Source organism: Fulmarus glacialis, unplaced genomic scaffold (assembly GCF_000690835.1).
Source record: "Fulmarus glacialis isolate BGI_N327 unplaced genomic scaffold, ASM69083v1 scaffold22199, whole genome shotgun sequence".
In the NCBI taxonomy this organism is placed as follows: domain Eukaryota; kingdom Metazoa; phylum Chordata; class Aves; order Procellariiformes; family Procellariidae; genus Fulmarus; species Fulmarus glacialis.
In genome coordinates, this window is record NW_009234249.1 from 12,609 (window position 1) to 25,418 (window position 12,810).

At 35.6% G+C, this 12,810-nt stretch overlaps 1 protein-coding gene across 1 annotated transcript in view; it reads left to right on the top strand.

The window, feature by feature from the left end:
* Positions 1-11,642, top strand: part of LOC104082468 (gamma-sarcoglycan-like) — a gene marked incomplete at its 3' end in the record, with an annotated part of 23,577 nt that extends 11,935 nt beyond the window's left edge. The window contains exons 2-3 of the mRNA XM_009585599.1: positions 7,023-7,124; positions 11,555-11,642. Coding sequence (XP_009583894.1) covers positions 7,023-7,124; positions 11,555-11,642 — 190 coding nt within the window. The remainder of the gene's footprint in view (positions 1-7,022; positions 7,125-11,554) is intronic.
* Positions 11,643-12,810: the final 1,168 nt, after the last annotated feature.

The following is a 12,810-nucleotide window of genomic DNA, read 5'->3' on the forward strand; positions in this document are numbered from 1 at the left end:
CCAACTTTATATTTCATTTCTTTGTCATTGCTGTTATTTTTTAGATATATTGTATAACTAATTTATACAAATACGTGTTAAGCTACCATTTTATTGATGCATAGCATATATTTATGCCGTTATTTTAAAGATGATATTATTGTCAGTGCTAGAGTAAAGCTTGCTTGATGCACTATAGGGAAAATTGAAAAGATTTGTTTTCCATTTTGCTCGATAAGTTACAAAAATGCACTTATCAATAATGTCATTAGAGAAGCATCATAGCAGGTGATTGTATTTTTATGTGTAAAATCTCTGTGGTCACTATAAATTTTTGAACCATGAATAAAATAATAGTCATGATGGCATTTAGCAAAGGTAACCAAAACTCTGCTCTTAAACCTTATTTAATCAGTAATACTAAGATGAGGGGAAGCCTGGGTAATTTAAAATGAGGTTGGGTTGTTGTTGTTGGAGATTATCTGTTTTTAATTGCAATATACTGCAGTGGTTGCTATTTAATATGATAGTATCCTTTTAAAATAAATTTGCATGATAACTACATGACAAAACGTAAGATGAAATATTTAATTCATTCCTTTCACACAGAGCTGTAGACTTCCTCAACAGTGCTTTGTGAGGGATGCAATATCTCTTTGTCCTTTTTTCATCTCACATTTTTGTCATCTTGATTATTTAGACAGCAAATTCTGTCAGGGTGGAGATGCTTGTCACTGTGTGCTTACACAAGGCGCAGAGCACTGAGACTGTAAGATGAAACGTCCCCTAGTACAAATGATAGGATTTACAATATTGAATCAATACATAGTCTGTGTAATCATATACACCATGCAAATATCCCTGATTCCTCAGAGGAATTCAAGAAATTAACATCATGCACTGTTGTTCTGAAGAAAATCCTTTTGACAACCTTTACAAATCAAAGGAAAAGATTTAATTCCATTTCTTTAGCTAAGTTGCATAATTACAGATGTTAATATAATAAAATGAATTAGCCAACCTATAAAAACTCAATTCCTGAATAAATATATGTAGCAGTAGGAGTAGCAGTCTGTTTTTCCAATGTTGAATAAATCGGCCATGGGAAACGTAATGCCAGATGTAATGGCATGTTTATTAGCCGAGTATTATCGAGCTTTGAAATGTCTGTGCAGTACAGAACCAGAGACGGAATTTGGTCCTTGCCAAAAAAGGAAATGAAGCTGGAGCTGAATCTGCTTTAAGAAGCTACTTTTTCCTCTTGAGTAATACCTGTTGTAATTAATACCTTCTTTTCTTAAGAAAATCTGTTATTCTGTATATAGAGGACCTGAAAATATCTTGAAAGTATGCATCTTAAATATTAATCCTGTTTTATGAAAGAAATCATAGCAAAACTAGGCAAATGTCAATCTTATGGTGAATTTGCATCTTTTGTAGCCATTTCCATACAAAATTTTTGAGTTCAACATGGCCATCTACTTTTCTAGATCGTGGAATATTACCTACCCACTTTCTAGCCATATCTGCAAAGGGTGTTTTAGTCTGTATCCAGCCCTAAGCCAGGTGAGTCTAACTGCTATACCGGGAGTGCTTGCTGTTGCTAAGGGCTCTGATTTGACCAGTGTCTTTGACAGAAAAGACTCCAGTCATCCAAGAAGAGGAGTCGGATAACCTTCTCTGTCTGAGCCCAGGAAATAGAGTCCTTGCAACAGAAAATGAGAAGAGGCATCAGTAATGTTATTATACCAAGCACGTACTTAGCTCCAAAATAGATATTGTAAGTCAAACAGAGAGTTTCAGCAGATTCATTACCAATCCTGTTTTGCTGATTGCTCTTTAACAATCTCTACCCACAGCCCTATTATCTGAACGAAACAGTACGCTCTTGTTTGCAAAGCAAGTTCTCTAAATAGTAATTGCTGCAAGAAGTACTGCAGTGAAAGCTGGATCTATAAAGCCATTAATTGAACTAGCTTTGGGGCACAACAAACGATGTCTTGGTCTGAACTTGCCAAGGTCTTTCCCTGGGCTGGCCTAAAAGTAGGATGTTAAGTATCCTGAAAGTAAGAAGAGGTGTTATCTGAATGGAAATGCCGCATCTTCCCTAATCTGAAGTTAGTATCATTATCAGTTCCAATCAGCAACTACAGCATGTGTGGACTTTTAATATCTGGAAAATTTGAATATTCAGGGAGCAGGTATTACAAATCAAACATGCTATTAACTCCTGAGACAGAAGCCACTTTAATTTGAATTGAGTGCATGTTAAAGCTAATGTTTGGATCAACTTAGAGACTTTATTGTTGTAACCATCCTAACATATGGATATGGCTGTCTTTCCTGATCTCTCCCCAGAAGAGGAAAATACACATCTTCCTGTGCAGCTACTAGCTGATACATAGATCAGAAGTTTAATTTCCATTGTTTAGAGGAGTCTGAGGACTGCAGTTGAGTCTAATGCTGAGAAGGTGCAGAAACAGTGATGATATAGTAAAAAGAGTGGTTGACCTAATATAGTGAGCCTCGTGTATCAATTTCTATGTTGGAAGGAAAATGCAAGTTACAGTTAATGATTGAATTTAGGTGACTAGAAATACTCATCATAAACTGAATGAATGTTCCTTGTGCCTCATCCTCATTTTTAAGGGCCACGTGCCTACAGCAGGAGACCTCTATATTATTATATTGGCTTGGGAGATAAATCCCAAATATATCATCTGATGCTTTTTTGACTACGTAAGACATAGCACGAGGCTCATCTGCCTGAGAGCAAGACACTGAGTGCTAGAGCCCTAGAGCTACTTGGAAGCTGCTTGCTTCCACTCCTAGTAGTCCCATAGCAATGTGCCATGTGCAGCTCTTTCCATGTGACTTTCTTTGTCATGAGCCAGAGCAGCAGGTTTCGCTATGACAACAGATGAAAGAGCAAAAGTTCTTGCATCCTGTTTTAACAAGACAGGCCTTTAGCACTAGCCATACCAATGCTGTCAAACTTGGTTTATCCAGTTGTGTCTGTATTTTCCTCAACACAGATATTCATAACCAGAAGGCGGCGATCATACCACCACACCATCAGTATGACTTGGAACTTTTTGGTCCTGATGAAGGACTCAGTCCTTCTGTGATCCTCTGAAAGAGAATTAAAGGTCTTTCCATAGCTTGTGGACATACTGCACTTCTCTACTGGCTTTGTGGAGAATGGAACTGCTTCCCATTATTTTGGAGGAAAAATATTTTACATTTGTTGTGTCTGGAGTCTAAGATAACCCATCCACGATGGTCCTCCCATCCAGATGCTCCATAGAACAATGAATCTTAGGATTCTAGTAGTAGTGGTGGCTACTTATTTCAGCCGGTTTAGAGTATCCCTATGTAGATAATTCACTGAATAGCTGGCAAATACCCTTTAGACCATGATTTCAAGCTGAGGCTTGAACCCACTCAGAGCTTGAATTTTTTGTAAAAGGCCTTGACTCTGTTTCTACAAGCACTTATCTCCTGGGGAGCATTTTCAACTGATAAAAAATGATTCTAGTGCAGTTGAAGATATCCTGTTACTCCAATTAGAATCTGCCTAGCAGTTTTGAAAGTAAAACTGGTCATACCTTTGCGAACACTAATGCTAAATCGCATCTTCGGTGCATAAGGGTTTGGCAGCTGCCAGGAGTTCCTATGCCAGTCAACTCCTCGCATCAATAGCAAAATCTGCTCAGTGTCTACAGAGATACCATTTCATCCTCCTCTTCTATACAGCTCAGTCCCTGTCTCACTCAGGGCTTTGACAAATTAGAAAACATGAGCCTCAGGGTTATATGCACAACAATGTATTACAACTCAGGGCCAGCACACTCACGCGGTGACAGTCACCAACATCAGGATAACAGGAGTCAGACTTGCAACCCATCTGCTTCGTTTAATGAAGCACTTTCCCCCCCCCCCCCCCCCCGCCCCTAATCAATAGCTTATTGCATTAACTGCACCTAAGTCCATGTCTAACTGAAATTTGGACCCTGTCCTCAAGTCGATAGAAATATTTTTTATTCAATGATTTTAATAGGAACAGAATCAAATCTTTGAAACTGAAAGCATCAAGGTTGTTCATCACTGAGGAAGTCACAATACTCAGTAAATAATAATTGGCTTCTCCTAAATGGTAATGTAAGAAGCAGAGTGGTTTTTGAGAGAACATTATGTGTAGCTATTATACTCCTCCTTTTTATGGAACTTATCATTGGATCTCAGTGCATTAGGATGGTTGTTTATCCTAAATCCCTCTCTTTTACATTCCATGTAACTTCAATTTGCCAATTATAAAAGGGGGAAAATAGAATTGTCCTATCTCACAGTACCGCTTAACTCAGTACTTTTACAATCTTGAGATGCTCAAATATCGTGGTATTAGGGAAATAATAATTGTTTACAGTCACAATGGTAACAGAAGTGAGGATCATTATATGAAATCCATATTTTTGTTGTTCTCAGGCATGTTACAGAGTTTATCTATTCGTTATCACAGATAGTCATTTATGCAGGTAACACAAGTCTAAATTTCCATGGTTTTGCACTTCCTGAGTGGTCAATGAGACTGGATAAGGAGGCTTTATTCAAATGTGTGAGAATGTGAGCTTTGTGTCAGTGCTTCAATGAAATATCTGATGAAGAAAATAGGACATACTTGAGGACGTACTTATACAAAGTAATCCTGAGTGATATGAATCCTGGATTTACTGAAAAATAAGAACTTACAGATAAGTTAAAGTGCTAAATTTTGTCACATGGCATATTATTCTTGATGTCAAAGACATTCCTTTGTCTATATAGCATTTTTAGAATAATCATTGCTGAAAAATCTGAATCCATTAGAGTGTGCTGAATAAATTGCATAATCTTCTTTTTCAACATCAATTATATAGGTTTTTTTGTAACTACTAAAAATTTTTTCCTGGCAAAGCCAAAGGCAGGATAGAGATTGCCACCCAGGAATTTGTTAATTTTTCCCGATCTGCTTCAGAGCAAGAATTAATTGCTACTTCTTCCTCTGCCTTCTTAAATTCCAATGTCATTTTTATACCTACTCTATAATATACTGTTTGTTTAGTTCCTTATATTCCATTAAAAATATGCAAACTGTGTTTAAACCTGATGGTTAGTATAATCTACTTTCACCTGATGAGAAGAGGCATGAGATCAGAGCAATAATGAGATCCTAAATTTAGTTAATTAAATGAGAGCCACTTGTTAGTGATATTTCTTTAGAATATCCTGATATTTCATGTCATATTTTTCAAAAGTGTTTGTCTTTAAACCTGTGTGACTTTATGGTGTTGAAGTGATCTCTGTTTTGTGTTACAAGTTAGAAAAAACTGTCCATAGTCTTCACTACAAAAACATATTTCTAAATTGCTCAGTGCTGCCTAGGAATTGTGATTATGAAAGCCATAAGGTATTATTTTAGTTTTGCCTCGTGAGATGTATCAGTATATATGAGGTACTTTTCAAAAGCTTTGCAATGATCTAGAATTTAGAAATTTTATCTTCTTCCACTGAGAAAAAGCCAGTACATTATGTATTTCAAAGCAGTAAAATACTTGACACTGAATAACAAGATTCCATAAATAGCTATTCTAAAAGCCTTATTTATCTCCTGAAATAAATCCTTGCTGAGGAGGAATCGCAGTTGTGAAGTGAATCTCCAGTGGAGTGAACTGCTGACATGAATATTTCCTACCTTGTGGATTTTAAGCAAAGCTTGTTTCTCTCTTTGTGTCTCTTCAAGCCTGTTAAAAGAAAATAGCTACCTTCGTTGAAGGCTGGTTAGACATGTTATTTAGCATTATTTTTATGTATATATATTAAAAAAAAAAAAAAAAGCTCATTGGCGAGAACATACCATATTTGAAAATAATTACAGTCTCTTAAAGTTACAACTTTTTCAGCAGTAGGAATAATTCATTAGACGAAACGTTATTGATGTATCATCAGTGACCTGTCATGTATCTCTTCTTCTCTGCTTACATGCAGAACAACCTGAAAAATATTTGGAGTGAAAATACTTTTTGGATTTATTGCTTATTATTTAGTCCTCCCACCTACTCCTTGTAGTTTGAGGCACTTGACTTCAAATATTTTTGCGTGTGGCCGAGCTGTAAGGCTGCAAATTTTTTGCCAAGTTTTCTCTCGCTTTTTATGGCAGGGGGAGGGGTGAATCCTTTACAAATTAGCTAAATACCTGTGACATACCTTGCAGCTGAAGCCTGCAAGTCCTCAGATGTACTTTCTGAAGTAATTCCTCACTCATTTTTCACATTATCAATTCTATGATAATGATGAAAGAAAGTGAAAAGAATGAAATAAGATACAGGCTGGAAAGCACAACTGGGCTAAAATCGGGAGGGAGCAACTAAGAGAGAATAAGAAAGGTACAAAATCTGACAAACAGGTGACAGAGAGAAAGGAAGATGATAGAGTGAGAGATAGAGCCTTGACCTACAATTAGAGGAGAAAAAAAATAAACTAAGGAATGAAAAATGAATTAAAAAGAAAGAAGTAATTACTGAAAATGGAAGCAAATAAAAATCCCTATTTGTATCTTTAATAGGCTTAAAAGCATTACATTCTGTGTGAAATAAATTATTGATAGAATAAACCTTGAGATGTTAACATAAGGTTTGTTTTATGTGAGTAGTCATGTGTAAAAGTTTATTGTTCATGACATTTTTAGAAGACAAGTATAAAGACTATTTCAGCACAGCCAATACAAATGCACTTCTTTTTAAGTTAATGACTGTTATATTGTATTTTTTCCTCCAAAAAAAAAAAATCCCAACTTTAATAACTTTTTCTTGAAAGCTACAATTTCTTAAAGAAAAATACTCCTGGAAGAAATGAGGAATTCTCAAAATTTTAAGTGCATTAGTACGGATATCTTTATCAATAGACTGGAGGCAGGCAACTCTGGAAATTTACAGTTTATGAAAAGAACAAAAAATAAATACAGCAACAATAATAAAATGTGCATAATTCTTGCATCTTCTCCTCAGACTGGAATGGGACACCTGCGTGTTACAAAAGAAGGCCTTCGTCTGGAAGGGGAATCGGAATTCTTATTCCCTCTTTATGCCAAAGAAATCCATTCTCGAGTGGTAAGCAGATAATCTTTCAGTAATGCTAAAATAAAATGCACTTACGAACAGCTGAATTTAGGCAACGTCCAGGCACCTGTCATGGAAATATATATATGTGTATGTGTGTGTATACATGTATACACACATATTTTTGCATACTTTACAAGCATGATCATTAGGTCAATGTTCTGATACTGTGGCAAAATTAACATTTTTCTTTTAGGCATGTGATAAGAAATAGCTCAAAAAGGAATGATAAAGGTCATTGTATATAAGCAACGCTAAAATTTAGAGAGTGTGTAGAAAGTTGTTCATTATTTTTACTGAGGTTATTTTTTAATGCAGGCTTCCCTGTGAAACTGCTTGTTTTGTTTATTCATCCATTATGGAATAGTTTAAATATCTCTAAAGTTAATGGATCTTATTGGAAAAGTTACAATTTCTCTAATAAGTTCAGGTTTTGACACTTCTAGGACAACTATATTAACTGTATGAGATCTTTATATATTTATGTATATAAAATATACAGACTAAATGGGAAGATTTAGGATTGAATCTTGTATACATAGACAGAAATTTGTATTACTATTATTGAGGTAAAAAAGGAATAACATACTTGTCAAAGAAAATATTTATCAAGCAGATTAACTTTAAAATGTCTGAGAATGGGTATGGTATGAAAGATTTTTATTGAAGTACAGGGTTTAGAGGAAGAAAGAGAGAATCTGAATTGGTTTTTAATTATTCAGGTGAACTCTGAAACTTACTCTGGTGAATTTTTTGTAGAGCGATATCTGTTTCTGGCCAACAAAATTAATATTTTTCAGAACTATTGTCTGTAATCTAAACTCTCACAAAATAAAGCCATGTTTTATGAACAGTGTCATCAACCAGTGGGACATTTCATTGAATAAAGTACTCTTCAATGAGAGTAAAAGCTGAATATGGCTCTCTAGTTACTTCAAACATGTAATCATCCTCAGCAAGTCATTACAAGAAATAGCCAGCTATGAGACTTTTCTGAAGCTAGGGAAAAACTTAGTGTTTGTATCACTATAGCAAGAGAAAATGTAAATAAATTTATCAGAAAACATGGTTGATATAGGATTTAGGATGAGGTTGTTAAAATGCTCAATTACTGAAATTTAAGCAATGCCAACATATTTTATGTCTATTAAGCCTTTCTTTTTCTCTCTTTCTGCAACAAGTATTTCCAGTAGCAGGAACAGCTCTTACTTAGACTGTGAAATTCCATTGCTAAATCTATATTTCCATTTTGTTTCTTATGCTGTGTTCTTTTCTGCCTCATAGACAGTGGGAAAACTATTTATGTCCTTAAATGAATTTCCCTTGAGGTTGTTTATCCAATAAGACATGTAACTTTTTAAGACCAGCATAGCTAATACTTAAGAACTCCCTCTGCCCCAAAAAATCGTTATGCAATGTTAAGCTACTATTCGTGCTCTTTTAGTATTCCTTCCAGCTCTTAATACATTAGGAATGTACAATATAGGAAGAAAAAGGTGTAGCAGCATCTAGTATAAGCTTAGCTGTCTAATGACCCATTGTGATCATTAGGAGCATGCATTAATTAGAGCCTTCTGGCTACTGCATGTCTCTGCCCCCTATGAACTGATAATTCATCAGAGGTTTTTTGTTTGTTTGTTTGCTTGCTTTTTAAAATATTTGAACTCTCTAGAGGCTTAATTGCCTGTAGCTTGATCTCCTGAGTGCCATCTATGTATTTATTCTCATAAAATTGCATATTTGTTATGATTTCTTTTTCTAAGTTTGTCTGTTAGAGAATTGGGCCACTCACAGCTATCATAGCAGCTTTCTCCCTTGCCTTAATAGTTTTCTCCTTGCAGTCTCCTAACAGCTTTTCTCACCTAATGAGGTCTCCAAAGTGCTAAGAAAATACGTAGCAGAAAATCTACTTGCTGTGCATCATCTCTGGAGCCTATTACAAGTTTATGCCTTCATTATAAGTCCAACACAGTGTTGTGGGCAACACTGTTGCATCTTAGCTAATACATATTCATTGAAAGATAAAAGATGAGCATTTATAAATATGTTACTAGATTTTAATTAGTCAACAACATGTGTGTGGAAGCTGGAAGTCTAGAATACAGTTTATTCGCACTTACATTTGATATTACAAATTACTAACTTATTTTTTAAATCAACCAGCGGCAGTCAAATAAGTGTAATAAAGATGCCCAGATTTGTGGGTCATTTAGCACGTGTACTTAAATGTAATATATTTACCTGATCTTTGTTGACCTTCCTTTTCCACTTCATACTAACTTGTTACCATTAATGTTCATTCTAACACACTGCTTACTTTTTTCCTAAGACTTTTCATTATTTGTGTTAATTCTGTTAGCTTTCACTTTTTCCTGATATAATTTACAAAATGAGATTCATTTATTTTCCTCACTTAGTGACTTCTTTTGAGATATCCTATCTTCCTACTTGTAAGATATCCTTTTTTTAAAAAAAAAAAAGTAGAAAATGGACTCCAAACTGCGTGTTGCTGCTACCACTGTTACTAGATAAGTGTTTGTAGTAAAATGCTTCACATAAAATGTGTTCAGAATTTTCAGGTTATCTCATACTCTAAGCATTAAATTACGATGGAAACATGACTTGGGAGTGATTTTCAGGGGTTAGCCCATCAAGGTGTTGCATAGTCTCCTTTGAATCCAGAAAAAGTACCAGAAGCCATATATGTGAAAGAGACTGGTCCAGTAGTTAGAAACTCACTTATTTATCTAGGAATGAGTATCCCCTCTGAGGTCACAAGCAGGCAGCTTGCTAATACCCTCTTCATATCACATATTCCCTGATACTTTGGCAACTGAGATCTACTTAGGCACTCTTACCAGTTACTAGGTTCCTGTCTTTTAGATAGGATGCTTTAGTATGAAAGCACCTGTACTACAAAAAACTTCTCCCCTCGTTGTAAGTCTACCAGTGTGGCTACAATTTGCTGATCCAAATGAGCGTGATCAGACTTCTTGTTCCCAGATAATTTTCGCTACTTAAAATCAAGTAAAGACAGTGGCCAGTATGATCTCCCTGAAAATTAGCTGCATTTAAAGACAATTCAGGTGGTAATTTGAAGAAAGAAGAAGAACCTACTCAGTGACCTCCTCACGAAGTTTTAGGACACTTCCAAATGACCCCTGCCAGGTCTCTTGCCATGAACCTGTTTCATTACTGTCCATATATCTAGTCTGATGGAGCACAGCGGGCAGCTAGGTCTTTCAAAACACTTACTCATCTGCTTTTCAAGACAAGGAGAAGTTTGGGGAGGCTCCAACAAGCCTGAAGTACAGAGAATTTGAGAGGAAGGTCTGGGAATAAGTAATGGAAATTACATCACCTCAGAGGAGTTCAACAAGCACAACACCAACCCATAACAAGGGGATGTTTTGATTTTGGTGAAGTAATTCCACGCTGGCTGCAGTCTAAGAATGACATGAAAATTTGAATTGCCTACATAGCTAGTCTGGATTGTGGTGAGGTTGGCAGGGATGAATGAAGATACCAGTTACACCTGCTTGGCATGCCCTGGCTTCCATAAGTAGTGCAGAATGATGGGTAGGTATGAGGCTCTGATTGCTCTGCAAATGTCCCAGCTGTGATGCAGCCTGTGAGGTGAGTTAAGTTGAATATGAGCGCCATTGCTTTGTGACCTTTAGATGTGATTTTGTATACTGGGACACCAGACGTGGAGCAGCATAGGGTGTATTAGGCTCAAATCATGGTGCAAGGATGTGGACAAGCAAGTGATGCTGTTCAGTCTGCTGATATACTTCTGTCATCCTGCTGAGTGGCGGACAGGGAGATTATTTAATTTAGACTGACACTCTTTATCTGTACTGTCGTCTATTAAAGTTAGCTTTGAGCTAGTCAACCTGCCACTTTCTCCACTGTCCGAGTTTCCTTGCCAGGAGAGTCAGTGCCAGGTGCCAAAATCACGCCTAAGCATAGAGGCTGCATGGACCATTGAGAAAGCAGAATGCACATGCACGTTTCTCACCAAATTAATATGACAGTATAAATTCGCAAAGTGGGGTACTCACACTTCAATTAAATGGCTATCTTCTAGGAGTCTCAATTATGTATTGAAATGTAGTAAATCTAGTACTTGAGCATTTTTTTCCAAACGATAAAATGTTAGCAACCGTGTTCATTGGGCCAGTAACACAGATTTTGTTCACCTGAAGTATTCTCTATAATTTTTTTCTTATTTTAAATCTGACATAGTTGAAGTAATCAAAAATACCTGCCCAAAACATTCTATGACATCTGTGGATGGTTTTGTAGCTACAAAATTCTTTCAGTGACTGAGTTAATATAAATACTAGACTAAGTTTTGAAAATTGTTAACACTTCTAATTATTCTGTGAATCTACTTTTTTTTTCCCTCCATACTTCAGGACTCATCACTGCTTCTCCAGTCTACTCACAATGTGACAGTGAATGCTCGCAATTCAAACGGGGAAGTCACAGGCAGATTAAATGTGGGTAAGTCTAAGTGATTTTTTCTTGTTCACTCTTTTGGAAACATTGTAATGAATATTTGCAAGGAGCTTAGAGGATATAAAGCACTAAACGTGATTATTTTTTACTGTTATGGCCATATTTGAACAGTCCAGCTGCCACTCAATAAGTACCAACAGTATATTTTCAATTTCTCAGTTAAGCATTAATTCTGTAAATATTTGAAGCACTTCTTTATTGCAGAGTTATGCAAGAAAGGTGACTGCAGAAGTTACTCTTTCTCTTGTGTAAATATCTATTGATAGTTGCAAATCATTTTCTAAGAAAATGCAACAGGAGAACATGGCTAGAGAGGTCTGTTTGTCTCTCTTTATTTCCTAGTATTCCAGAGACTAATACATTTAAGCAGATGTCCTAAAAAAATGCCAGTTCACAACTCAGAAATGTGTATGTTTTACTATACTTGGTAGCAGTAAGATACATTGGTTTACCGAGTGAAATCAATAGATCTAGACAGATGTAGGTGATAGATCTTGGCAGCAAGAATAAGGACACCTTACCCTTTAAATCACATTTTTATATGATGCAAGAATGGCAATATGTGTCAGATACAAAAGATTTTTTCTTCGTTTTGTGAATATTTTTCAACCTTTATTTGACTGTGGAGAAAAATGTAACAATTTATTAACTTGTTTCTTCTAAGATCCTCATGCAGCAAAGCATAAATTCCTACTTATTTAACTCTAAGACTACCCAGATATGCTTAAGTAGTTTACTAGAATGGGACCCAAATAAGCATTGATGAGCAACTCTTCCATGCTGATGAGACTGTGTAACTTCTGTGACAATTCCTGTTTGAAGAATTATCATATCAATTCATTGAACATTTTGCAAGCTTCACTGTTTTCAAACAAAGTTCGAATAAAAAATATAATTTATAACTTATACAAGAGCCTGCTATTCCCCTTAAAAATGTAAATTATACAATTAATCATAATTTGGCCTTTAAATGTTTTCAAATCTTTTTTTTTAATTCAAGCTATTTATAAACTATTAATTTACATTATTCTTCTTAAAAAAATGCCCCTAAATATTTATCAAAACATGATAGTAGCATTCATACCTCATTCTGATAATAATTAAGGGTATGAAATGTACAGTACTTCGTTTCATTTTATTAGTACAGTTATTA